The sequence below is a fragment of the Colletotrichum abscissum genome (assembly GCF_030869225.1).
Source record: "Colletotrichum abscissum strain IMI 504890 chromosome Unknown Scaffold_53.1, whole genome shotgun sequence".
Taxonomy (NCBI): Eukaryota; Fungi; Ascomycota; class Sordariomycetes; order Glomerellales; family Glomerellaceae; genus Colletotrichum; species Colletotrichum abscissum.
This window is the reverse complement of record NW_026850465.1, coordinates 198,314-225,008: the sequence shown is the minus strand read 5'-3', so window position 1 is coordinate 225,008 and position 26,695 is coordinate 198,314. Positions and strand designations below refer to the sequence as shown.

The 26,695-nt window shown below is 53.9% G+C and overlaps 11 protein-coding genes across 11 annotated transcripts; 8 read left to right on the top strand and 3 right to left on the bottom strand.

Moving 5' to 3' along the window:
* Positions 1–404: 404 nt before the first annotated feature.
* CABS01_14375 (uncharacterized protein) lies at positions 405–2,495 on the top strand (the record flags this gene model as incomplete). Its single annotated transcript, XM_060547714.1, has 3 exons — positions 405–1,116; positions 1,318–1,832; positions 1,884–2,495. 3 exons carry the CDS (start codon positions 405–407, stop codon positions 2,493–2,495), a joined length of 1,839 nt encoding a protein of 612 aa, XP_060393421.1.
* Positions 2,496–4,821: 2,326 nt separating this feature from the next.
* Positions 4,822–5,559, top strand: CABS01_14374 (hsp20-like protein; the record flags this gene model as incomplete). The annotated part of the gene is made up of 1 exon (XM_060547713.1): positions 4,822–5,559. The coding sequence occupies one exon, from the start codon at positions 4,822–4,824 to the stop codon at positions 5,557–5,559; it is 738 nt and encodes a 245-aa protein (XP_060393420.1).
* A 760-nt stretch (positions 5,560–6,319) lies between these two features.
* Positions 6,320–7,483, top strand: CABS01_14373 (DNA repair protein rhp51; the record flags this gene model as incomplete). Its single annotated transcript, XM_060547712.1, has 3 exons — positions 6,320–6,412; positions 6,469–6,616; positions 6,672–7,483. 3 exons carry the CDS (start codon positions 6,320–6,322, stop codon positions 7,481–7,483), a joined length of 1,053 nt encoding a protein of 350 aa, XP_060393419.1.
* A 235-nt stretch (positions 7,484–7,718) lies between these two features.
* Positions 7,719–7,892, top strand: CABS01_14372 (uncharacterized protein; the record flags this gene model as incomplete). The annotated part of the gene is made up of 1 exon (XM_060547711.1): positions 7,719–7,892. The coding sequence occupies one exon, from the start codon at positions 7,719–7,721 to the stop codon at positions 7,890–7,892; it is 174 nt and encodes a 57-aa protein (XP_060393418.1).
* A 157-nt stretch (positions 7,893–8,049) lies between these two features.
* Positions 8,050–11,707, top strand: CABS01_14371 (uncharacterized protein; the record flags this gene model as incomplete). Its single annotated transcript, XM_060547710.1, has 3 exons — positions 8,050–8,692; positions 8,755–10,812; positions 10,866–11,707. 3 exons carry the CDS (start codon positions 8,050–8,052, stop codon positions 11,705–11,707), a joined length of 3,543 nt encoding a protein of 1,180 aa, XP_060393417.1.
* Positions 11,708–12,179: 472 nt separating this feature from the next.
* Positions 12,180–13,371, bottom strand: CABS01_14370 (vacuolar protein sorting-associated protein 26; the record flags this gene model as incomplete). The annotated part of the gene is made up of 4 exons (XM_060547709.1): positions 12,180–12,313; positions 12,402–12,522; positions 12,597–13,069; positions 13,155–13,371. The coding sequence occupies 4 exons, from the start codon at positions 13,369–13,371 to the stop codon at positions 12,180–12,182; spliced, it is 945 nt and encodes a 314-aa protein (XP_060393416.1).
* A 672-nt stretch (positions 13,372–14,043) lies between these two features.
* Positions 14,044–15,229, top strand: CABS01_14369 (ribosomal protein L6; the record flags this gene model as incomplete). The annotated part of the gene is made up of 4 exons (XM_060547708.1): positions 14,044–14,089; positions 14,484–14,531; positions 14,682–14,937; positions 14,998–15,229. 4 exons carry the CDS (start codon positions 14,044–14,046, stop codon positions 15,227–15,229), a joined length of 582 nt encoding a protein of 193 aa, XP_060393415.1.
* Positions 15,230–17,031: 1,802 nt separating this feature from the next.
* On the bottom strand, positions 17,032–18,225 carry CABS01_14368 (uncharacterized protein; the record flags this gene model as incomplete). Its single annotated transcript, XM_060547707.1, has 1 exon — positions 17,032–18,225. One exon carries the CDS (start codon positions 18,223–18,225, stop codon positions 17,032–17,034), a length of 1,194 nt encoding a protein of 397 aa, XP_060393414.1.
* A 2,211-nt stretch (positions 18,226–20,436) lies between these two features.
* Positions 20,437–22,072, top strand: CABS01_14367 (V-ATPase subunit H; the record flags this gene model as incomplete). Its single annotated transcript, XM_060547706.1, has 3 exons — positions 20,437–20,734; positions 20,884–21,412; positions 21,460–22,072. 3 exons carry the CDS (start codon positions 20,437–20,439, stop codon positions 22,070–22,072), a joined length of 1,440 nt encoding a protein of 479 aa, XP_060393413.1.
* Positions 22,073–23,049: 977 nt separating this feature from the next.
* CABS01_14366 (ribulose-phosphate 3-epimerase) lies at positions 23,050–24,157 on the top strand (the record flags this gene model as incomplete). Its single annotated transcript, XM_060547705.1, has 4 exons — positions 23,050–23,165; positions 23,299–23,425; positions 23,534–23,779; positions 23,891–24,157. The coding sequence occupies 4 exons, from the start codon at positions 23,050–23,052 to the stop codon at positions 24,155–24,157; spliced, it is 756 nt and encodes a 251-aa protein (XP_060393412.1).
* A 231-nt stretch (positions 24,158–24,388) lies between these two features.
* Positions 24,389–25,785, bottom strand: CABS01_14365 (aminotransferase class-V; the record flags this gene model as incomplete). Its single annotated transcript, XM_060547704.1, has 4 exons — positions 24,389–24,450; positions 24,504–25,418; positions 25,477–25,610; positions 25,670–25,785. The coding sequence occupies 4 exons, from the start codon at positions 25,783–25,785 to the stop codon at positions 24,389–24,391; spliced, it is 1,227 nt and encodes a 408-aa protein (XP_060393411.1).
* Positions 25,786–26,695: the final 910 nt, after the last annotated feature.

The following is a 26,695-nucleotide window of genomic DNA, read 5'->3' as shown; positions in this document are numbered from 1 at the left end:
ACATATACCCTTGGGCGCTCGGAAGCGTGACTTTCCAGAGGGAAATCCCCCCCTTTCCTTCAAAGGCTGTGCAGACTAGCCACATTGGCCACAACGTGGGCTTTCACTCATCTACCGCAAATAGCTCAATCTTGTTGTGGCGCCTAGAATCATACATACTTCCCGTCACATCCTGACCGTCTCTCCTCTCGTCTGGGTTTTGCTCCGTTAGAGCTGTCAGTCGACCCAGAGCTCCGGGGGCTTGGACTAGTGCTTTACCGAAGGTATAAACTACTAGATGGACCTCAGTCTGGCTTGCTGGCGCCGTTGGTCCCGGCCGCCGACGTTTGGGCATTTTGCTAACTCGATTACGACAGTTTGTGGGCGGCTTAGACTCCGATACAGCTCGCACCATCACCATACAAATGGGAGATGTTCAATCTCCTCCCAACGTCACCGAGTATCCTATTGTGGACTCTCACCAGGGCTTAAACGCAAACGCTGCAAGTGTTTCGCCCATTCTTCTAGACGAGAAGTCCAGGATGGAAGCTCAAGGCATCCCCCATCTGCAGCACCAGCAGTACGGCCCTCCGCAACATGCCTTTTCGTCTCAACTCGACATGGCTCAGCAGCCCGCAGCCGGTCGCCCCGGGAATTTCAACATGAACAACATGGCGAACGCGCTGCCCCAGTCAAGCATGAGGCATGGCCATTACGTGCCCGGTGGCCAGCCGCAGCATCAACAGCAGCGATTCAGCCCGGCCACATCCTCGCCTTCGATGATGCCGCAGATGCCACAGATGGCTCCTCAGTATCCTGGCCAAGGCGCGATGCCCATGGGAAACCCGCAATACTACATGCCGCAGCACCACCAGATGCAGCACTACTACACCAACCAGCTCTCTCCGACTCAGCAGCAAGCTCGCCCAAACATGGGATACTACCCGAGCCAAATGGTTATGAACCACCCGCAGCATAATCAGATCCCTCAAGGGTACTACTATCCTCCAGCTGGCCACTACTCCCAGAATCAAGCTCTTCACAATCCCATGGTCTCGGCACAGTACATGGGAACGAACACCGGACACAGCGACCCTAGAGTCATGCCTCAGATGCCCAACGGAATCGACCCTAGCGGTATGAACGCTCCCTCGAGCCACAGGTCAAGTGGTATTGCGCGCTCAGTGCCAACGTGTCGGAGAGACATCACTGACCGAACTATAGATGTGGGTGAAGGTCGATCCGGGGTTGTACGCGGGCCACCGCGAAAACCGCGTCAAAGTGGTTAGTCTTGTTGCAATTCAAAGAGTCAAACTCGCTCGCTGACAATATTATCAGGACATGCGATCTGGGTTGGAAATCTTCCGCCTCAAACCGACCTCATGAACCTCGTCCACCACGTGTGCAAGGAGGCAAACGGCCTCGAGTCCCTATTCTTGATATCGAAGAGCAACTGTGCATTCGCCAACTTCAAAGACGAACAAACATGCGTGACGGCTCAACAAAAATTACACGATTCTAAATTCCAGTCCGTTCGCCTGGTCAGCCGCTTGCGCAAGAGCACTGTCGAGGGCGCAACAGGTGTTACAGCACCTACAGGCCCAGCGGCCTCTTCTGGATCGCAAACGCCTCACGATGTCGCTGCACCGCCAAGCGCTACTGAAGCTACTCCCGAAGTGGCAGTGGCAGAGTCCAATGATGTCAAGCCCGTCACCGCAGTAGAAGCAACATCTCAGAAGGATAAGTTCTTCATCCTGAAAAGTTTGACTGTGGAGGATCTCGAGCTTAGTGTCAGGACGGGGATCTGGGCAACCCAGTCTCACAATGAGGATACGCTGAATGCCGCTTTCAATGTAAGCAGCATGATGAAGGTCTAGTCTTGCATCTCTGACTTATTTCTATAGGCCGTCGACAATGTTTACTTGGTGTTTTCTGCGAACAAATCGGGCGAATATTTCGGATACGCAAGAATGACATCTCAAATTAACGAAGACCCGGACGCCGCTATCGAGTTTGCCCCCAAGGCACAGTCCGCTAACGATGTCGACTTGCCGAAGGCAATTCCTACCGAACCCACAGAGTACGCGCCCAAGGGCAGGATCATTGATGATTCGGCCCGTGGCACCATCTTCTGGGAAGCAGAGCGTGAGGATGGAGAGAGTGGTGACGAGGAAGAGGAAACCGAAATGGAACAGAGCGATGCGAGCAGCCGTAAGAGCGGGAACCAAGAAGCCGATGGTAACACCAAGGCTTGGGGGAAGCCCTTCAAACTCGAATGGCTGTCGACGGCACGACTGCCATTTTACCGCACCAGGGGTCTTCGTAATCCATGGAACTCGAACCGCGAGGTCAAGATCGCGAGAGACGGCACCGAGCTGGAACCGTCCGTCGGAAGAAGGCTGATTGGGCTCTTCAATAGAGTTCAGAGTCCTGGTCCAGGTTCAGTGCCGGCTATGCGACCCGGAATGGCGATGATTGCAGGATATCCGCCCATGAGGCCACAGTACCAACAATAACCGGCACCGTCATTGGTATCATTGGCGACTTAGCCGAGACTTCATTTCTCAGGCATTAGTTGATTTGGATCCGGACTCTGTGGTTTACGATCGGTTGGACATGTTTTTACGACAACAGCCGCATATGCAGGCCATGGCGAGCGCTGTGATGGTTGGTTATCTGGATGTGCTGCTTCTCAATGTATCTAATCTGGCTGTCTAATTCTACGAAAGAGTTTGGTGTATGTTGCCTATGAATTTGGAGTTAAAGGGGCGGCGCCTGGGCGATGTGACAGCTACCGAGACAGTTGGTACGGATGGACTGGTCAAAGGAGCAGATTTTCTCCATTTAACATATCCCGCCCTATGCGTTTGCTTTCCCACTTGGTCCGACGAGTTAAAGGCAAAATGCAGGACTTGAAAGAGTTGGTCAATATGCCATTTCTACTGCGAATCCACGACATGTCGTCGATCAGCTGTGGCACGTTTACGGTGGCGACATCCACATTGTGGCTTGACCCTGGAAGGGATGAACCCGGACGAGCGTCGGGATCACGACTCGAACTGCGCCCTCAAACCTTAATTGGCAAGGTTTCCTCGTCGCATGGCTGACCAGGCGCATGTCATTCAATTGCCGATTTTTGGTTACTTGAAATTGATGTCAAGATGCGCGAACTTCCCGTTCAGTTGATCAGGGAATACCTGTGGGATCGACTGCACAATGTGACTTTTTTGTCAGATCCAATTCGATGTTTTTCGTCGAAAAGTGAAGCTAGCGTGTATGATGTACCGTTACATTTGAGTGTGCAAACCGACAGATTTTATCGTCAGGGGTACGGAACACCACCACAATTATTTGAATCCACGGCACGGAGTAACAGGCCTTGAATTTCCGCCACTTCTTTACTTGGTGTCCGTCCAGACCGATATCTCGTCCAAGTTCCTGCGGCGGGGTTACTGTAATGATCGCAACGGGATGATTACTGAGGGTCTCCGTCTCTGGAGTGAGGCGAACGTTTTCCCCACGTTATGAGGTACAATACCACACTACCAGGACCACCGTGTTGTGAGATACCAAATCCCAGAGGGTCGGAGACGCTACGACGTGCGGGTTTGACGTATCCGAATTACCTGAGGTAAGAGTTTGACTCAGCAATGCCGTAAGCTGCCACCGGCATCGGCTCGTCCTTCTCAAACGGCCTGCTGCATTGCAATCTTTTTTTCTCTCCCCCGCTCTCTCACTCTCTCTCACTACCCATGTGCCATGGTCCCATAGAAAGTGGGCGTAGATAATTGTGCAACAGGTTTCGCGGGAACCAGACCGGACATGCAGACTAAAACGGGAGTCGCCGTGGGCTGTATCACACTACAAACCCCGATTTGCAGGATCCGACACGATGATGGGGATCCCGCGGGCTGGTTTGGAATACCTAAGGGTCTGGACCTGGCCATGGGCGATTGAGAGTCTGGACTCTTTTTTTTTTGTCGGCTTTCTGTCATGGACAAGTCTGTGTGACTAGGCGAGCTGGGGGCCGGGGAGGGGGAGGAGAGGTGCCCCGGCACGGACCATCCGTTTGACGTCGGGGGTCGAAATTTGATTGGACAGATGACGGATTGCGTCTTGCCGAACCCTTGTCGGAGGCCGAAACTCTAAAAAGTAGGCCAGGTGGATGTACCACGGCGACTTACAACGGTTTCGAGCTGCTCTTCGAAGGTCTGAAGATGCGGTTTCTACATCTCGGATGTTGACATGTTTATCGTATCGATCAATGGGGAACTATCGACTGATTGAATTGTCAGTGAGAGAGCTCAATTGACTTGAATGATTTTCCACCCTGAATTTCAATGGGGTTGAGTTGAGTAATGTATAGCTGTGCCGGTGGCGAAGGCCAATGGAAACCGCTGGAAGGTTCCAGCAGCTTCCACACCTCCGAAGCTACCAGAACCCTCTCCCATCGTGAGGCCATCGCCAAAGAGAAGCTTACAGATCCCTCCAGAATAGGCTTTCGCAGCATGCGCGTCCCTTCTCCGATGCGCGAGTCCATTCTCGAAGGGCCTTGCAGCGGATTCTTTGATTTTTCAGCGATGTTTCCGGAACGCTGGGGAAGGCACGATGATGCCTGCTTCAGTTGTATAAATCGGTCGTCTTGATCGCCTCTACCGCCGACTTTCTTCTCATCAGATCAGAACATCAAGAACAACAACAAGCAAACACAGCTACAAATCTCTCATACACACAACAAAACAATCAGCTCTCGCAACCGCTACAGTTTTTCTACTCATTAACCAATCCACCATACAACCACTTCACACCCTCTCAACGACCAATAACAACAACACCATCAAAATGGCCTTCTTCCCCCGCAACTTCTACAACTCCGACGCCTCCTTCACCCCTCTCTTCCGCCTTCTGGAGGACTTTGACAACTACTCCCGCCAGGGCAACGGCACTCCTTCCAGCGGCGCCCGCGGCACCCACCGCAACCACGTCCCGACCTTCCAGCCCAAGTTTGATGTCCGCGAGGTCGAGGACGCCTACGAGCTCCATGGCGAGCTCCCTGGCATGAGCAAGGACGACGTCTCCATCGAGTTCACCGACCCGCACACCCTCCACATCCGCGGCCGCGTCGAGCGGTCTTACACCGCCGGCGCCCCGCCCGCGGGCCTCCTCCAGCAGTCCTCCGGAACTGAGATGAGCGGCGCCATCACCGACGGCGGTAACAATGACGCCGCCAGCACCACCGGCACTGAGCGCCCTCGCTCGCCTCACCAGGCTACCGTCGAGGATGAAGAGGACGACGAGACAAACTCCACCGCGCAGCCTACCCCCGCCACCACCGTCGCCGAGGTCGACAAGTCTGCCTCTGCCGTCGCGCACCACCACGCCGCCGCTGCCAAGAAGGAGCCCGTCGACAACGCAAAGTACTGGGTCTCGGAGCGCAGCATCGGCGAGTTCAGCCGGGTCTTCAACTTCCCCGGCCAGATCAAGCAAGACGCCGTCTCGGCTGGGTTCAAGGATGGTATCCTTTCCATCCGGGTGCCCAAGGCTCCCAGGCACGAGACTCGCCGCATCTTCATCAACTAAAAGACGACTATGACTATAATCCTTCCAATTGTACAACACGATAGTAATGAGAATTGAGGGAATAGGAAATGGGACTTTGATGGAGGGATGAGCATTAATGGGTCTCTTGCATTGGGATTGGTGTTTCGGGTTTCTTTTCTTTCCTTCGCTACCTATGTACTAGCAATGATAATGAAACAAGGTTAAAAACAAAACGATTGAATCCATTTATAACTCGTCGCTGTGTCTGATTGTGAGCTTAACTTGACTCCAGATGGTAGAGTGATGATATCTAGCCCAGCTTGAGCTGGAGACTTCAACGCATAGAAGGGTTGTTGCAAGCTCTCGAATACAATTAACGCTGATGCACAGAGTATATCAAATGAATCGAAGTCTGGCATTTACATGCGACACAATTGCGAATGCCTTAGCTCAACGATGTCATGATTAGCAATTGTCGCGCTGTTACCTTGGGGTGTCTGTGGTGAGTTTGATGAGGGAAGCACGAAGCGTCTTAATATGACGCTAACTCCAGGCACACGGTGGGGCCGACCGGCTTCTTAATTGCCGCACGTGATTTGGCGTATTTTCTTCTCGATTAGTCGCCACCACCAGTCATCCCCGACGCGTCTTAAGAGCCCGCGTTTCGCCCACCATCAACAATTTGGCAATTGTATGAACACCTAACTCGTTTCCTGACGTCCGACTTTGCGCGTGCACTGCTGTCATTTCCCTCGTGTATACACAGTTCGACGTCTCATTTCTCACATCTACGAGCACAATGGCTGACGCTGACGGCTACGACGAGAGCCACAATGGCGATGAGAGCGGCATGACCGGGCCTGGCGCGCCTACGCCACTCACTGCGCTCGAGGTAAGTTCCGGCCAGACTGCCTTCGCGTTGTGTATGGCGTGCTGATGAAGAGAAAGGGAGTTGCCGGCTTGACGAAGCGCGATATCCAAATGGTCGTCGACGGCGGCTTCAACACCGTAGAGTCAGTAGCGTATACCCCGCGCCGCATGTTGGAGCAGATCAAAGGCATCTCGGAACAAAAGGCAACCAAGATTCTTGCCGAAGGTACGAAAATCCAACTCACACAATTGTGCAAAGCAATCTGACTGAAGGGAATCAGCCTCGAAACTTGTGCCAATGGGCTTCACGACCGCCACGGAGATGCACCAACGACGAAGCGAGCTCATCTCTATCACGACTGGCTCCAAGCAGCTGGATACACTTCTCGCCGGTGGTATCGAGACCGGATCGGTGACTGAGCTGTTTGGAGAGTTCCGCACGGGAAAGAGTCAGATTTGCCACACTCTTGCCGTGACATGTCAACTGCCCTTTGACATGGGTGGCGGAGAGGGCAAGTGTCTGTACATTGATACTGAGGGTACCTTTCGACCCGTTCGACTGCTGGCCGTCGCCAACAGATTCGGTCTCTCCGGAGAAGAGGTCCTCGACAATGTGGCCTATGCTCGCGCGTACAATTCAGATCACCAGCTCCAGCTCCTCCAGCAGGCTGGTGCCATGATGTGCGAGACCCGATTCTCGCTCCTCATTGTGGACAGTGCGACGGCGCTTTACAGAACCGATTTCTTGGGCCGAGGTGAACTCTCGTCGAGACAGACTCACCTGGCCAAATTTATGCGCACGCTTCAGCGTCTCGCCGACGAGTTTGGTATTGCCGTGGTGATCACCAACCAAGTCGTCGCACAGGTTGATGGTGGACCGAGTGCTATGTTCAACCCCGACCCGAAGAAGCCAATCGGTGGTAACATTATCGCCCACGCAAGTACGACGAGAATCAGCTTGAGAAAGGGTCGAGGCGAGACTCGTGTCGCCAAGATCTACGACAGCCCCTGTTTGCCGGAGAGTGACTGTCTCTTTGCGATCAATGAGGATGGCATCGGTGACCCAAGCCCCAAGGACCTGGAGAAGGAATAGCGTAGGGACACATGGGTACGGGACGACTGGACGAAAGTAGCTTGTGATGGTGTTATGCGCATATGAGTGAGCTTTTGATACACCCCCGGGTTGGGAAAGATGGCATGTATTGATGTTGGCGTTGGGCGGCAATGGTTACACTGGAGTTGTGGTATTTCTGCTGTCAATTGTGCAGACTAGGTGCGGAGCATTTGCTAAAACGGTAATGAATCAAAATACCTTTGAAGTCCTTCCTATGAGTATCAAAATATGCATCGTCGTTGGTTCCCTGTGTCCACCTTGTCTAGATTATCAACTCTTACTTTCTGAAAATCGTGTCGAGTGTGTACAGTGTGGACACCGGTTGCGTGTACTGCAGCACTGTACCAAGCTGGTTGCTGTTTTGGGAGTAGCCCCACCGGGCGCGTAGGAGCCTTCAAACTGGAAATTCCATCAACTCAATCGCGACGAACTTTTTGCTGCCACAGATTGCTTAATGCGCCGAGCCTGACCCGCGACTCCCGCGGCCTCTTTCTCTCTCTCATCTCCGGCGCTCGAGGTCTTTGCAGGTTAGGGGCAAAGCGAAAATGGATTCCGCCGACACACAATACTTATACCGAGAGACTCGTCTCAATCTCGAACCGGCCTCCGCCTCATCCATCATCAACATCCGCGTCCCTTCGCTGACGTCGAATGGGAGGGGCGCGACCCGCAAGCTCACATCCGGCGACAAGAACATCAGCGAAGACGAAGTCAACTTTCGGCTCAAGAACCTCGCTCCCGCTTCGTCCGTCTACCACCGCAAATGGCACGATGCGCCGCGCAGCTTCCTCTGGAGGCTGTTGGATGACGGTCTCGTCCTCAGCCTACGGGTAGTCGATACCTGCCGACAAGAGAAGACGGTCGATGCGCCGCTGATTCTCAATTTCCGATTCACGGTGCCGATTCAATCGTCCTGTGTTGCGTTCGCCGACCCCCGAGAACATGATGCGCTCTCCATGTTCGTGCTCGACGAGGCCAACTGCCTGTACTCCTTCACTCTCCGCCCCGACTTCTTCAGGAAGCGCTCCGCCATCGAGGCCGGCCCGGGAGATGCTTGCAAGGTGTACCAGCCAAAGGTCTTTGGGTTCAAGCACCCGCATCGCATGGTTGCCGCGAGCACCGATCAGATTGTCATTTCTCTTCACGACGGCGGGCTGGTGAGGTTGGACCGGAATAAGACACAGGATTGTATGTCACTTTCCCTCGACTGCTGCTACCACAACAAGAGCTTCACACTAACTTGTGCATAGCAACGAGCAACCCCTGGAAGGAGACGATCTACAATTCACAAGGATGGGCGCAGGGCATTCGAAGCTATCTCCCGTTCCAGCAGAACCAGTCTATCCGATATCGCAACATCCACATGGACGCGAGCGCGGCAACGTCGATACAGGTTACGAACCTGGGCCTCGATGATGCGGCGTTTCTCTTCACAGTCTGTCTCGACCATCGCATGCGCATCTGGAACCTGCGGACAGGTCAGATCTTGTTTACTGGCGACATACTGAACTCTGACCGCAACCCGCAAGAAGTCGGCAAGTGGCAGATTGAACCTACACAGACGAACTTGTTGCAGCTGGTTGGCGACGGAACGGGCAACAGGATGTGCGCCACGTACTCGCCCATTGGGGCTGGAGAGTTCAAATTCTGGAACATTAAAGCCCGCGACAGCGACACCGTTTACGTGGAAGATGCGTTCCCTGATACCCACCTCACCCCATCGTCACCGTCGCTCTCCGATGTGTGGACCCTGGCGGACTTTGTTCTTTCAACACTTGCAGATGGCGGTATTCAGTTGTGGACATTGTGGAAGAACAATATGACCTACAGAGTCCAGGAGCTGGATCTCAACAGAGACAACATCGCCGAGTCATGGGAAAGCGAGTGGGCGTCAGTCCACATTGACACAACTTATCCCACCGCGCCGACGTCCGGATCCTCTGACCCTACAGACCCGACAGAAAAGTGGTTGGATCTTATCCTCGCCCCTGGCCGCTTCACCAAAGCGACCCTCGAAACAGCTCTGTCCATATACGAGAAGGGGCTTTATTCACAAAAGGAGGGCAGCTCGAAGAGTCAACAAAAGGGCCTGGCAGAGTCAATCTGCTCTGTTCTTGCCTCGACAGCATCCTTGGACCGGAACTCGGCTGGTGGTATGGATTATGAGCAATTCCGTGCTAGCAGCGAGACCCAGTGGAGGAGATTTTACCGTCTTCTGATCGAGTTGGACAAGCAACGTGGCGAAGCAGTTGCATTGGTTCTCGACGCAGAATCCGACATGACGTGGGTTGTGTGTGCCGATGCAATCTCGGCCATCAGAGAATGCAGCTCACTGGAGCGGCTGTACTATAATCTCTCGCGTCCAGATGAGGCCTCGGAAAGGATAGCAAACCTTGTCTCGACGGGCGTCGGCTTCCTCGATGCTATTTCGGACAGTATACAACAGGTCTGCACTGCCGCCCTGCGACCTGAGATTTACGAGGAGACCCCTCGAACGGACTATGAACGACTCCAATACCTCTTTGACGCCACTGCCCTTTGGCGCACTGTAAGTGATGAAGACTGCGCACAGGTCATTGAGAGTCTAGGACAGTCTTACACTGGTGTTACGATGGATCTATACGAAAGCCTCTCGGGTTTGGTTGCGGCTACAGAGGAGTCTGGAAGCCGTAAGGCCCGTCAACCGCTGACCGACTTTGGACGGAAGCTCATTGTCAAGGCTGTTCAAGAGACGATTGATCTGCAGTGGAACATCGTCTTCAGCCAGGTCTTGCTACTGGTACACATGGAGTTCGACTGGGATCAAGAGGAAGACATGCTCTCCAAACGAATTGACGTCGGCGCTGTGTTCAGACAGTTCCTCGAGTCACTTCGTCGGTTAGAGCTGCTTCGGTGGCTCTCCAAGACCGAAATCACCGTTCCTATTGGCAACAAGCACGAGCGCAATGACTCCTTCTCAGGCTCGCCTAGCACCACGAAGAGGACTGCAGAGGAGACGCAGACCGTCACCGCGTTGGAGGGTAATGTCGGTCATCTTCTTGGCTTTGTGGACGGCAGAAACGAACCTTTGGCTACGAGTATCACAGACATCGTCACGGATCTCTGTGCCTCCAACAGCGATATTGAGGTGTCACCTACTCTGATCCAGTGCTCCCTCATCAGAAGAGAGCGGGCCGATCTTGCTCTTCAACTCAACTCCTACTGCGCCCAGACGCCATTCGCCATCTACATCCAGGGCCGTGTTTTCCTTGCGCTTAAAGACTTCGCTTCGGCCGCCTTCCACTTCCGTAAAGCAGCGATAGGCATGAGTAAGTTCAATTTGCCTCTGCTGTGTAGAAAACAAGACTAATGTTAGTGACAGGCGTCAAAGATGTAGATGTTGACCGACACAGCAGCGGGCTGCTTGACGATACCGAGTGGAACCTGCTCAACAAGGGGCCGGCTAGGTATTACTGTCACGCAGTCGCTCTGTTCGAGAAGGTCAAGGCATACTCATATGTAATCGAGTTCGCCGGACTCGCAATTCAATACTCACACGCCAGTCCCGAAGCTGCCCTGGTCAGAAGCGAGATGCTTAGCCGACAGTTCAATGCGGCGACGGTACTCTCACGCTTCGACGTCGCCCATGCTAGTCTGCTAGCCATGAAGGATAAGGCGATGCAGCTCTCCTCCCTTCGCAAGCTTGTCGACAAGATGTGCGAATCGTACCACAACAGCGAGCTCATGTCGCTGCCGTTCCCGGGTCTACAAGACTCGATCGACGACATTCTGGCACAAAGGTGCAAGGCAACGATGGATGTCATGAGCGGCATCCCATACCACCAGATCCTTTACTCCTGGAGGATCAAACACAACGACTACCGCGGCGCCGCTACGGTGCTGCTTGACCGCATCCAAAAGCTGCGACACGCCGGCGAGGGCGATAAGCTCATTGGCGAGGACATTCTCGATACGGCGGTCACGAAGCAGTATCTGCTGCTCATCAATGCCCTCAGCTGCGTCGATCCGAAGCAAGCGTGGATCTTTTCCGAGGATTTGCCGCCTCCCAACGCTTCGAGGGAGCCGACGACCTTCCAGGGCAAGCGCAAGGTCGTTACGTTACCGGACTTGCGCAAGCAATACCAGGACGAACTCGACCGGATCGCAGCCATCCAGAACAACCAGTTTGGATTCGAGGCTGACGATGCAATGGACATTTTGTAAATGGATGAAATGAGCAAAGAAACGAGATCAATAAGTTGAAAGGGCAATGCGGGCCAAACGGGGGAGGGGAGAGTTTACTTCGTAGTGGGTGGAGATGGAGAGAGCATGTGTACAAGTAATCAAGAACGCGCGATCCTGGACCACACAAGAATGATCCAGGACAACCAGATACCTTCACGAATTGCATGCATTGGGTTTTGTTTTTCGGTAATCGGTCAAGGTCCAAGGTAGATGATGAAGAAGAATTTCATTGTTTGTTGTATCAGTGCAGCAGACCCTAGCTTTGTTTACCCCAAACGCCGTGACCTATGCTTAAAACTACGTGGGACGGACGGTTCTTGACGAGGACTTATCCTCTCATTGGCGGCAGCAGCCACATCATACAGAATAACCTCCCCCCCCCCCCCCCCTTCCCCCTATTTCATCAAACAACTCATTACTTATAAACCATGGCGTCATTCTTCAGATACTTCTATGCCTGAACAGACTGGCCCATCAACTTTGGGTTCTCGGGGGCGGCGGCCATGATCATGTTAGGACCGGCGGCGGCGTCCGGAGCTTGGCGGTAGAGAATGATTTCCGACTGCTTGAAATACCGCCGCGCATCTGGTGTTCGATTGTTAGCTTGCATTTAATCAAAGACATAACCATAAAACGGGTGGTTGTGGCTTGCCTTCGTCGATGAGCACGAGACTGAGGTAGTACCGGGTGGAGAACTTCTTGTTCACGTCCCGGAACGTGGGTGTCAGGTCGAAGCCGCCGAGGAAGAGGCGGATGGGGATCGTCTCTCCTCTCGAGGGCGAGCCATCCATAATCTTTGTGCCGAGAGAGTCAGTACGCAGAACCATTGAAAGTTGGAGGAGAGCATTATCCGGAGCCACAAACTCACCTCGAACCGCACCAGGGTCTCGCTCTCATTATACTGATTCGGCGCGGCGCCCGTCGTCTCCCTCCGGATGATGGACAGCTCCATGTGTTTTATCTTGAGGCGGACGAGCAAAAAGTATATGCGCCCGACGATAACGTCCTTTAGGTGGTATTTGGATTTCGAGTACTCAAACTCGATATGGAGGCAGTCCTCGATTCCGACGTCCATCTTGATGGACGAGTTCATCTCGGGGGGTATGCGGTACGAGTAGACCCAAATGTCCTTTTCGCGGATAACGTCGGCCATGCGGCGGGAGACGGTGACGCGGACAAAGTAGCGCAGCTTGACGTTGATGCCGTTGTACGACTCGTACTGCTTCTCGACGTTTTTGAAGTTGAAGTCGAACGTCTGCGGGTGCTGCAGCTCGCCCGGGGCCGCGAGCTCCTGGACGAGGGAGAGGAATTCGTAGTGGTTTCCGCGGTCAAAGAACATTTCTGCGCAGAGGAAAAAGATGGGAGTATTAGTAATGGGCGAAAGGCGGGAGAGGTTCTTGGGGGTCGCTCGCGGAGAAAGACTCACCTATCGTGCCGATGAATTGGACCTTGATGCCGGTGTGTTCTAGCCGCTTGCCGTCCTTGGGTCTGATGGTGACGGCGCCCTTGACGGACTCGCCGTCCATGTACAGCGGCGCCTTCTCGCGCCGGTTCTTGTCGAGCTTGACATCGACCATGGACCGCTCGTCGGCGTCCTCCAGCACAATGTCGATGTCGACGGGGGTTGAGAAGAAGTACGACATCTTGGCTTATGCGGGGGAATGCCCGGATCTCGCGCGATTGTGTGGTTTCGATGCTCGGATATAAAGGGGGCGACGAATCCAAGGTCCCAATGGCTAGTGATCGGTCAGCCCGTCGAGCTTGGAATTTAATGATTAAGTTGAATTGATATCGGGGCGTCGGAGAAGGGGGGTGTCGCGGAGCTTCAAGGCTGACGTATCTGTATCTGTACGTGCACTCACTCGGCTTACGCTGCTCCAGTCGCGCCAGCCCGGGCAGCTATCGAGAAGTGGGCAGCAACTGGAGCTGTAGGGAGTGCATCCTCCCATTGGCCAGTACCGACACGTGACTATGCTAGGCAGTCATCCTCAGTGCTTGAGGCTGGTGACCCGGAGCTGTGGCTGGGGCTCAACGGCCATGTCCCGGACGGTCAGGATCCGTCCTTCTCCACTAGGCCCGGGCAGCCGGGCGGTCGGCCAGAGAATCAATTACGCACAGACCATGGTTTTGCCCTCACGTGCACACAAGCCCTCGCTAGAACTTTTGCACCCCACACCCGAAAATTGAATCGCGACTGCCAGACTCCCCGACTTGGAACTTTTTTGAAAGTGAAGAATTGTCCCTCATCGCCCAACGAACGACCAGTCGCCCAGTAGATCGCCCAGCCGACAGCCCTCCTCCCCCCCGACGTCAAGATGAGATACATCCACTCCCAAGAGAGCCTGACGGTTCCCGAGAATGGTATGTGAAGCAATGCCGTCGTCGTCGTCTCCTTGACGATCGATTTGAGCACACAATACAACGAAAATACTCCTCCCCCACGATGTGGTCCCCTGCGAGCTCCGCCGGGTTTTGAACTTCACGATACTATATCACCTATTTGTCGCCATTCGCACTTCGAGTCTCTCGCCTTCCTCTGTCATGGTCGCAACCTCGATGCCTTTGGCAACATGGTCGCTGGCGCAAAAAATGGAAAACCACAACCACATCACAATGGCAGAGGGATTGGGGAGGCTTGAGGCGGACAAAGCAACATTTGGGTTTTTGGGTTGAAGAGTTTTAGACTGTGGATGAGCTCGAAAGGAGCAGTAGTGGCAGGCAATCGAATGCATGCTGACTTGGATTCTCCAAACAGTCAAGGTTCACATCAAGTCCCGCATCGTCACCGTTGAGGGCCCCCGTGGTAAGTACAAGACTCTCCTCCGAACGCGATATCTCCCGAGACGTTGCGAACGGCCGGCCCTAGCTGTCCCTGCTCTGCGCAAGCAGGGCGCAACGGCTTCAGTGCGGCAGCACCCCTCACCAAACCGATATGGCTAACACCCGTCACCAGGCAAGCTCGTGAAGGACCTGTCCCACTTGGCTGTCAACTTCTCCCAGCCGGTCAAGGGCACCATCAACATTGAGATCCACCACGGCTCAAGAAAGAACGTTGCCACTCTCCGCACCGTCCGCACCCTCATCAACAACCTGATCGTCGGTGTCACCAAGGGCTTCAAGTACAAGATGCGCTACGTCTACGCCCATTTCCCCATCAACGTCAACCTGGAGAAGGACTCCGAGACTGGTCTGTGGGAGGTCGAGATCCGGTATGTTTGCACAATGTTTCTATACCTGATGATTGCGAGAGACTGACATGTTCACTTTAGCAACTTCATTGGCGAGAAGCTCGTCCGCAAGGTCATCATGCGCGAGGGCGTCGACGTCGAGGTCTCCAAGGCCCAGAAGGACGAGCTCGTCCTCTTCGGCAACTCCCTCGAGGCTGTCTCCCAGTCCGCTGCCGATATCCAGCAGATCTGCAAGGTCCGCAACAAGGATATCCGTAAGTTCTTGGACGGCATGTACGTCTCCGAGAAGGGCAACATTGAGGAGGAGGCTTAAATGCATCTTTTTCCACTCAACGTATAATCCCTCTCGATGAATCAATAAAAACGAAGGTATTGATTGATGTATGAGCCGGAGGAGGGGAGCAAAACCAAAACAAAAAGGGTCAAAACAGGTCATGTTTTTCGAGGCAAATGCAAAAATCAAACTGGGGTTTCTGGGTCTTACACACAACACAATTGGCGTGGCCGGGGTTCCATTTTTCACTTTGCATCGTGTAGCGCAGGGCTACCATGAATCACATCAAAAGTCAAGAAGACGTTGCCTGCTCCCCTCTCTGAGCAGTATATCCCACAACACCTCATTATATACCCTACTCGCATGAGACATTTTTCATGGTGAAATGATACCCACTCAGACTTAAAGAACTCTTCCCTGTTGGCTATTTTGTGAGAAAATGTACTTGCGGATTAGGAAAATTTCACACTGTAGACAATGCGTCCACATATCCTGCTTGTGACTGAACGACATGAGCGCAGCTATTTTCACAGTAAGGTGGGATTTCCGTGATGGTGTAGCTCTTGACTCATCTCGTCATCCTGATGAACTAAAAATTCAGCCAAGCTTGATCAGATTATGGCCTCATGAGAGTTGCCATCCTCTCGCTGGACTCTTCACAGCATTTGTCTACTGGCACACACATACCCAATACTACATTTCCTGTTCAGATGCAACGTCAATCGACTGTAGTTCCATACATCCGCCCAGTAGTCCCAAGGTTGAACGACACCAAAAGAAAGAAGGAAAAAAAAGCACGAAATGTCTCTTAACCAAAAGAAATTGACCAGCCTGGGGGTCGAACCCAGAATCTCCTGATACTTTGTCAACGTTTTCCTCGCCCTAGACGAACGAGGGTAAACGCAATCGTAGTCAGACGCCTTGCCATTGGGCCAACCGGCCACTAGCGAATAGTGGGATGAAGAAAAGGACACCGGAATTGGCTCTGTGTTGGCAAATGCTCCACGAGGAGGGCAAAGAAATCTCTTTCCCGAAGGTGGAGATCTCGCGTCGCAGACTTACACCTGGACTTAGACCTCGTATACCCCGACACACGCACACGCAGAGACGTACGCATCAGACGGTCCGAACGCGAAAACGCAGACCGCGCATGGAAAACTCGCTTTGTTCCATGCATGGTCAAACGCGCTCGCAGTGCGCAAGCGCCGCATGTTCATCTCAACTTTGTCGACTCCTACACGGCTTCCCCGAGAAAGCTTCAGCAGTGTGGCTGCATACACTCTTGAGCTTGAAGCAACAACACGACAGGAAGGCGATACGGCAACGAGCAAGTGTTGTAATCAGATGACCCAATCGAAGAATTTAGTTTCCATTCCATGCATTAAGGGCGTCGAGAAGTTTCGTCTATGCCATCAAATCGTTCTGAACATCGTACATGCTATGCGGGTTTTGGAGGATGGGTAGACAAAGTCAGCCACACCAAGGAAAATGAAGTAGGAAACGCTCAATGTCCAAAGAGATGACCCTCCTCACATCCATAGTCTTCGTGGCCATTTCCAAGCCCCTTCGTCACTCTCCACCCAGTTTTCATGTCTCTCGTCATTCTTTCATTCCCCTCTTCGTCGCCGAATGTCTCGTCTCTCGTGCCTTGTAGTTTCCATCACCGTGCTATCAAAAGCCCGGTGGGATTATGATTTCCCCCCTTAACGCCAAAAAGAAAAATAGAAAGCAATAATACCAATTTATGTACGTTCAAAGCATGTTCGGGGCTTCCACCGCCTTGTAAAAAGGCAGCCGACAGCATATGCAATTCGACCGAGGTCGCCAAAGAACTTGGGGTGCTACCTCCGTGAGTGGCGCGTCGTGTGTGTGCCGCGTGTGTGGCCGGTGCGGTGAGTTCTTCCGCCCGAGCTAGAGCTGCCTAGGTAGGACGTCAGATCCGATCGATCCCGAGAATCCCATGAAGACTCACTGGGACTTGTCCCCGTGTACGAGTAGTACGAGTCGGTGTAGCTTGACCGAGGCTTGGCCTTCGGCTTGTCCTTCTTAAGATTCAAGAGCGCCAACATGGTTGCTGCGGCGGCTCCCAGGCCCAACCACTTGGCGCCTTCCTTCTTCTCTTCCTTGCGACGAGCAGCCGGGGCGGGACGACCGCCACCTGCGAACCAGCCGCCGTGCGAGGGGCGACCAGAGTGGGCAGATGGCATGCGGCTGCCGTGACGCGAGTATCTCTCCTCAACCACCTCGACTCGTTCGCGGCTGTGGCTGTGCTCCTTCTTCTTCTTGCCAAAGATGAGACCCCACAGGCCGCGGGCGATACAACAGAAGCAGAGAAGCATGAGAAGACCGAGACCTGCAAGCGTGCCGATAACAATACCGGCGATGGCGCCGCCGCTCAATCCTCCACCAGTACCCTCGTTGGTGATGGGTACGACTGTGCCGGTGCTGGTTGCTGAGGCGGCGGTGCCGGTGGCCCCGGTGCTCGTGATGCGGTAAGGAGCAGAGTATTGGGTGGTGATTGTATGGCCTCCCGATGTAATTGTAGTGACGCCTCCGCCCCAGCCATCGCGCTGAGCGCATTGCCCTGAGTAGGCACAGTACTGGTTGGCGGCGCAGCAAATGCTGCCACAGGCCGTCTCTCCACTACTCTGAGGAACACAGGTGGCCCCGGTGCCTCCCCCAGCTGCCCCTGTTGTCACTGCAGGCCAGTTTGTCGATATTGTGCTGGTAAAGGTGTTCGTCTCAGTCCATGTCGTGGTGTAAATGCCGTAGCCTCCACCTCCGCTCACGGTGCTGCAGCCAGCGATGTTGTTAACGGTGTAGCACTGCTCTCCGGATCCACAGCAGTACTGAGAGTCGGCTCCACAACGTTGAACGCAATCGCGCTTCATAAATTGGTCGCCCAAATTGTAAAAGAGGTTGTTTGCGACATTTTGGAGAGGATAAGGGTGGGCGAACACCGGAGTGGGGGCGTACACCAAGAGAAGAAGGCCGGCGACCAGAGGGGCCGCTGCCGACTGCTTGCGCAATGCCATTATTTCTGGCGGAGACCGCTGCTCGGCGTCGTCAATTGCCAGGAATGCGCAAGGCCGGGAAGACGGCGAAGTGAGAATGTAAGTCGGCTCTCACCGCGATGGCCACTTTTGTTCCGTCAATGGCGATATCGAGAGGTCCTGTCTTGTTTCGTAGCCTCGTGGGCGCCCCAAAGATTGCGAGAGTGAGGAATGTTGTAGCGGTAGGATGAGGTATTAATGATTGGCGGGGAATGAGAAGAAGAGGGAGGGTAAGCTGATAGTATAGTCGAGGTGTGATTGAGTGGTCGCGGTGTGAGCTGGCCAACCTTAGCCTGTTAGTGTGCAGAGGTATTGGCAGGGACTGAGAGCTTGGAATGTGATGATTCTTGGGTTAGATGGGAAGAAGGAACCAAGAAGTCGGGAAGAATGAAACCTGCAGGTAAGTTTGATTTAAGAGAGAGAGGGAGAGATTGAGAAGGCGCTGACTGACGGGAGTGTCGTATTACTTGGTTTGGGCAGTGGGATTGTCTTTTTTTCTTCTTGGCCGTTGCGCGGGTCGATTCCCAACCTCCCTGAAGTCCAACCTCTTGATTTTGCTGCCGCTGTCACCAGGCGCACCCACACTTCTGACACCCACAATACTACCCTCAAATAATGCAAAGTTCCGCAGGGATCTAGCTTCACCGATTAGTTTCTGGCCAATCTCTGACGAGGGTGATTGTGAAGATTCCTCTTGAGTGCGCGATTCCGTCACACTTGCTGCTTCTTTTTCTGTTCTTGTTCCTGAAGATCGGGCGCCGAGATGTGGTTCCCCCTTCACTTAGACCAAGACACCCGGGACAGACGAGGGTTATAAGTGGCCTAGTGCGGGGAGATGCCTGTATGAGTTGGCAGAAACGGGTCGTTACTCGCTGATGGTACCTTCGTGACTGGCCCGGCCCAGAGCGCCTTGGTTCCCACTTGTTTACCTGCAGGGGTCGGTCCGTCCACTGGACGACAATCGATAGGCAGAGAAAGCCTGTTCCAACCCAACTGTACTCCGTACGAATGAATACTCGTGGCCGTAACAATAGAGGTGCGATTGTTTGCCCTGTCGTTTGTCTCTCCCGCCGGGCAGGCCCCGTCAGGTACCGTTTCGCAGGCTTGTCACTCGCAACCGAGTAACGCAGCTAGCGAGCTCCTTCCTTGCTTACTCTTGCCATCTGGTGCCTTGCAACCATTGGCAGGGACGCTTGTTAGCCCATCGTGAGCTGCTTCAATGAGATCATGCTCATTTCCGCGCTGTCACATTGGTCTCCGTGTACGGAGTACCTCGGATCTAGTGCAGTGGTCATGACCTCTCGTGACAGAAGTTCTAGGGCAGAGGAAACGGTCTTTGACTCGTATAGGGCAGATTGGCAGCGCCATGACAGCTCTTGCGCTGGCTTCTGGCACCACGACGAGATCTCGGCAGGTGTCAGTCCGTGGGTTCCGCAACTTTGACGGCATCAAGTGTGCAAGTGAGCCCGACCGGCGGGATGGGACTCCGCGGCACCCAGGAGGGGTCATCGCCAAGTAGGCCGTGAAGTTCTGGCTAGTGACGCCTTTCAAGATTCAAGGGACTTCTTTTCCGTATGTGCCTTGCATATTGGCGTGGGCCAGTCTTTCGTACAAGGGTCGTTCGTGTAGAGGGAAAAAAAGAAAGATGAGCAGTATTCAGCTTCATCTGGCGAGCCGAGTACCAACGATAGCTGCACTTGGGGAAATCGGGTGGTTGGGAACCGGGGCAACTGGGTCGTAGTGCTATTTGAAGTGACAGAGCGTGTAAGACCAAGAGGGCAGTGAGCCAAGCTTTAGGAAGGATTCAAGTGGATGTGATTGAGGAAAACGCACCGCCACAACGCTCAATCGAGTGGATCATCTTCATTGGCTAAGTAGAGCTTTGGTGGGTCATTGGAGCTGCCACATGTGGCTTATGTAGAAATGGACCTCAAGCCAATCATATGCCATGAGCCTGACGCTGTGACTTGAGCAAGGAAGTGACCCAAAAACTGGGCGGGCGCGGCTGCGGGCCTGCGGCTGCGGCTTGAGAGCATTACGTTCGTCAGACAGCTTCCCGCCGCAACGACCTGCGACCCTCAGCACCGCCGAATCCATCCACACCGTCCATCTCCAAACCCCCCCTCTCGGCGACATAGGTGCATCTCGAATTCAAAAAGCCGCCCGGGTCGCTACTTCCCTCGACTCGCCGCCATGTCTCTCGATCCTCCCACCTACCTGGCCTCGCTGCAGAACAACATCCGCCAGCGGCCAATCCCCTGGGATGGCGCTGTTAGAGCAGGCACCATCACAGAGGACCACCTGGCCCGCATCCGCGCTGTTGATAAGGCGAAGAAGCCCGAAGCTCGGAAGGAGATTGTAGAAGGAGATCTCGATGGCTACCGCTCCCTCTTTGTTGGTGAATCCGGAAAGCCCTCGGTGATCGAGTCCGCAGGCAAGCAAGCCAATGTCGTCCAGTATATCCTCGTCCTCTTGGCGGACCTCTTGCCCAGTACGTTCTATACCATTTCCCACTGATTCGCCAGCCTATGACTTTGGCTAGACTCTCCCTATCCTGCCCTACTTGTCCTTAAGATTAATATATCTTGACGATCGATTCATATGCCTCTATCCCGCTAATGCTGTCGTCTTCCCAAATAGGTGTACCGTCACTCTCGAAGGCTATTTTCAAAAACACCGACCCCTACAAGCACTTTCTACCTTTGCTCGCCCACTCGAATAATACCGAGGACCCTATCCCCTTGCTCACATCGACGGCTCTAACCAAGCTCATGTCGCTCTCATTGAACGAATCGCAGGCGACCCGAAACGCCATTCCCGTGCTCCTCTCCTACCTATCTGGCCTCGCGAAGAGTTCTGATGCAGGCCTTCAGGATATCGCGGTCCAGGAATACTCCTCCATTCTCTACGGACACGCCGCGAGACAACAATTCTGGAACCAAAGAAGCGAGACGATTGCGCCTCTGATTGACATCCTCAGAACAGCAGCTGGCATTGGCAGCAACGGCAGCTCCTCGGCAAGCATATGGAGCGGAACCGCGCCCACAAGAAACGCCGGATTTGAGGGTTCGCTCGGCGGCGGTGTTGGTTTGCAATTGCTATACCATGTACTACTGGTCATCTGGCAAATGAGCTTCGAAGCCGAAGATATTGGTGACGAGCTTAACGAGTAAGTACACTCTAGTCGTATGGCTTTCACAAACTGATCATGTTCAGCGAGTACGATATTGTCTTGCTGTACACCCAGCTTTTGCGCCTCTCTCCCAAGGAGAAGACGACCCGATTGGTTGTTTCTACCCTTTTCAACTTGCTCAGCAAGAATCAGAAATCACTCCTCCCTACTGCAGTCCTTGCGCGACTACCTGCGCTCCTTGACAACCTGAGCGGCCGCCACCTGACAGACCCTGACCTACTCGAAGACGCACAAAGTCTCAAGGAACTTCTCGAGGAGTACACCAAGACAAAGACAACCTTTGACGAGTACGTCGCTGAGGTCGAGTCTGGTCACCTCCGGTGGTCACCGCCTCACAGAAGCCAGGTTTTCTGGGCCGAGAATGCGCGCAAGATTTTGGAGCACGAGAACGGAGCTATTGCGCGCCAGCTCGCCGAGATTATGAAGAAGCCGTGGGAGAACGACAAGGCAGTCCTGGCTATTGCATGCAACGATGTTGGGGCCTTGGTTAAGGAGGTGCCTGAGATGAGATACAAGCTGGAGAAGCTTGGTCTCAAGACCAGAGTTATGGAGCTAATGGGAGAGTCGGACGAAAATGTCCGTTGGGAGAGTTTGAAGGCATTGGGTGGCTGGTTGAAGTACAGCTTTGACAACTAAATTTGTTTGCGGAGCAAGATCAAACAGTATGGCTATTGGCTCACGCTCTGTGTATGTATAAACGGGGGATAGCATTACCCAGGCAGTTTAGAGTGGACCAGGAGTAGGTCGTTCCCGCATATTCCATTGTTTTTTTGTTGGTCAACGCTCTCGGCCGAAATCGCGATGTGTGCCCACAGATATCTCGAGTCTGTGGATGGAACACGCCATACGGTGATGATCAGTCGAGTAGGACACTGGCACTTTGACGCGGAGCCAAGGCACAAATAATACCATTGATGAGCATCGTGGGATGTTTCTTTTGGTCCCGGGGAGGGTGATGGAGGCGTACGATGTGCGGATACAGGTGACCGCAAATCCGCGACGGCGGATAATCACCCGAGGCGGCGAGGCCCGCCAGCCATCTACATAGACATACGCAGTAAGGTACTTTACCTTAGTACTGGCAACGTCAGGGGTCAATTCGGCCCCTCGTCTCTTGAATTTTCCAGCTAGCCAGCCCAATGGGAAGGGTGGAGCTATGCTTAGGTAGGGAGGTACCTAAAATAAGGGGTGCGTTATGTACTCCGGAGCTTATCATACGGGCGGTACGTGCCCGGCGGGGTTGACGTTTGGCGTGGGGTGGCGCGACTGCGACCCCTCAATTATTAGTGATTCTAGATCCCAGAATATCCCAGAATGTGGGAAGATCCCAACAGAAACTCCACCTGAAAGAGCTCTCGTGGTTCAGGGTCCATAGCTTACCACAGCTTCCGGTCGCATGTCCGATCGTGTACCCTCCAACCCTTTTCCAAACGCCGAAGAGCCGTTCAGTGCCCACGAACAAAACCAGACACACCCGCTCTCGCATCCGCCGCCCACGCACACCTCTCTCTATTTTTCCCTTCTCAAATCACCACAAAAGAGACACACACAAACACAAACGAAGCACAGCTTTCTCTCTCTCTGACTGCACTCGTTGCCTACCTACTTGCACAATGGCGCCCAAGGCAATCATAGCCCCGTCGATTCTCGCGGCCGACTTTGGCCACTTTGGCCATGCGTGCTCCAAGACCATAGAGCAAGGCGCTGACTGGCTTCACGTCGATATCATGTACGGAGACCATACCCCGCTAGAAAAAAAATCAGCACACAAGCATCTTGCGACCGCTTTTCTGGAAAGCCGATCGCAAAGGACTTGTTCTCTTATCCGAGCCGAGCCGTGGCTAACTAACATGGTTTTCTAGGGACGGCCACTTTGTGCCCAACATTTCATGGGGACCCGGTGTTGTCGCCAAGATCAGAGGTCATGTTGAGAAACCCATCGAGGCATGGGGAAAGGGCACATTTGACTGTCATATGATGGTTTCCGAGGTAATTGCTTTCCCTCTGCCCTGGGCTAATGTTTTTGGGGTCGCCGAAAGTCCATTTGCGGTAACCCGGCATATTACAACGCGCCTACTAACGCATCCGTCGATTTAGCCCAAGAAATGGGTCAAGGGCATGAAGGAGGCCGGCGCAGACCTGTACTGCTTCCACTACGAGGCCGCATTTTCCTCCGATTCCGACAACCCAGAGGTCCAATCCGACGAGAAGACGAACCCCCGCGCCCTGATCCGCTACATTCACGAGCAGGGCATATTAGCCGGCGTGGCTCTGAAGCCCGCAACCTCGGTCGACGTTGTGTGGGAGCTCCTCGAGAGTGAAGACCCACTCGAGAGACCAGACGTGAGTTATTGCCCTTTTTTTTCTTCTTACGAGCAGCTGTTACACACACCACAAGATGGGGTCTCCGCGAAGGCGCATTAGGCTGACAGGGGGTTCTCTCCACAACCGCAGATGGTCCTGATCATGACAGTCGAGCCCGGTTTCGGCGGACAGAAGTTCATGGCCTCTGAGCTGCCCAAGGTCCAGGCCCTCCGCGAGCGGTACCCGGAGCTCAACATCGAGGTCGACGGCGGCCTGACGGGTTCCACCGTCGGCCAGGCTGCCGACGCGGGCGCCAATGTCATCGTTGCTGGCAGCGCTGTCTTTGGTGCCCAGGACCCCGCAGAGGTCATTAAGATCCTCAGACAAGCCGTCGAGAAGAAGACTGGCAAGCTCTGAGAGAGATCGGAATCGGAGTCCCCACACCACCAAAACCCCGACTTTTTCTCTCACGGCCACGTTTTTACGACTTTTTTCCTTTTTTTTTGTTGGTATTTCTGTCCTCTATAAAAAGCTATGGGAGCCATGATTTATGTTCAGCGTATATAGATATCAGACGGACAGCAACTTTCCGGTGGTATGCCGGAGTTACAGGTCTTTCTAATCCTAATTCTATCACATTATACACTATTATTTGGTCTTTTGTTGCAATGCCTTATCCAAGGCCGCAATAAACCCCTTGATTTCATCGACTATGGCTGATTAGCATAACTCACAGGTTGGATAAGGTGCACACATGACTCACGGCTGTTGTAATGCACCATGCTAACCCGAATAATGCCGTCGGCAGGGTCGAGTTGCAGAATCTCTTTGATCAGCCGGTACGAGTAGAAGTGGCCCCATCGGAAGGCAAACTCGGACTCGTTCTCTACGGCATTGACGAGGTCCTTGGTGCCCCACCCCTGCACTCGGAAGCTGATTGTCGGAACGCGGCGGTCGGTGCCGGCATCGGTCTCGCCGTAGATCGTCACGTCGCCCCGGCCGTTGAGGTACTCGAGCAGAGTAGTCTGGAGCTGCCCCTCCTGCTCGACTTTCCCCCTCCAGCCTTGGGAGTCGGGCGTGCCCAGGTACTCCAGCACCCGCGGGACGGCCGAGACCAGCTCGTAGCTGCCGCCCGCGAGCCCGAGCTTCCCCTCGAGGGACTCGCTCGGGTTGAAGAAGTGGCCGATGGAGCGCATGTGCGCGTCCTGCGCGGCCCGGCTCGCGTACAGCATGGCCGTGTGCGGGCCGTAGACCTTGTACCACGAAAATGCGTAAAAGTCGACGCCGAGGGCTTTGACGTCGATGGGCCGGTGCGGGGCGTAGGCCACGCCGTCGACGCAGACGAGGCCTTTCGGGGTGGAGGCGTGGACGAGGGAGGCTACGGAGGCGATGTCGTGGATCGTGCCTAGGATGTTGCTCGCGTGCGTGAGGGTTACCAGGCGGGTCTTGTCCGAGAGTAGGGGCTTCAGGTTCTCTGTTGTTAGCTTTGGGTTCGTTGTCGAGGATGCGTCTGTGGGCTTCCACCACTTTAGCTCGAGTCCTTGGCGGGCGGCGAGATCGACCCAGGAGGCGATGTTGGCTTCGTGGTCGACTGCTGATACGACAATTTCGTCGCCCTTGTCAAAGGTGAAGGTGTGGGATAGGTTGCGGAAGAGCTGAGTTGTCGAGGCACCAAAGACTGCCCCCCCTTATGTTAATGTTTCTGTCACAAATAAGTGTTGGACATATTGATTTACCGATTTCGTCAGAGGATGCGTTGATGTACTTTGCGCCGGCCTGATAGCCTTCGCCATAGGAGGCCGTCGCCTTCTGGCCGACTTTGTAAGACGCGCCTAGCTGGACGTTGCTTTGTATGAGATAGTCCCGGATGCTGAAGCGTCATGTGAGCGAGAGTTGAGCATTTGAGTTTGGAGAGTACAGGGGACATACGACTCAATGACTGTGGCCAGCGTCTGACTTCCACCTGCATTATCGAAGAAGACCTGGTCTTGGCCCAGGGCAGGGAACTTGCTTCTAACAGCAGCGATGTCTATCTGGGATGCCATATTGAATGCCTTGTATTGTCTGCTGAAGATGTACAAGATAATTTCAATATATGTAAGAAATTATCACAGTTTAATAGAAAGTTGAGAGGAAATGAAGTTATCGTGATGGAAGCAAGTCAAAGTATTAAAGATGTGAGATTACGATAGCTGTTGCGGGGCAGGGCGTAATGGACGTAAAGGACCGGGTTCAGATGATTAGGGAACTGCCCAATTGAGAAGTGAAGCGGCCTTGGAAAGCCCGCAATTTACAGAAAGCCAATTGATCTAGTGTTTCCATGGATGCATGACGTTTTGCAGTGCGGGCGAAGGAACAACCTCAGTGCGGTGCTTGCTCGTGGGCGGGGGAGGAGAGGAGGATAGAGGGGCAGCGCGAGAGGAGGAAGTGTGGGGCGCGGGGTTTCGGCGGTTGGGCCCGGCTCGCCCGAAGCTTGCCCGCCCGCCGTGCCATCTTCCCGTCCGGCTTTTGGGTGAAAGAGCTTCCGATGCCAAGCGCCGTTGCACACTTTCATCGCCAATCCTTGATTACGGTTTCCTTTAGCCAGAGAAATGGTTCCTGGTCTGCCAATAGATTAAGAGGGAATTGAGAGAAGTTGAGTTGAGGTGACTGCCGCTTATTTGACTCCCACCCTCTCTTTTATGCATTGCTTCTGGAAGACGCAGCTCATGCAAACCTCAAGCGCCAGGAGCGAATCGTGCAGGTCTGGTCTGTCTGAACACCGGCATTGGCTGTCTCCTCGCCAGCCTGGCGGTACTCAATGGCTGCGCAGGAGAGCCAAGCAACCGGCGCTTGCACCGTTATGCGGATGAGTTTCTGGACAATCCAGTGTGTGAACAGAGAGTCAATATTCTTGCCAGCTCTGATCATTGGCCACGCCGGCACTGTAGGGCGGTGTACCCAGAAGCTCCCCCG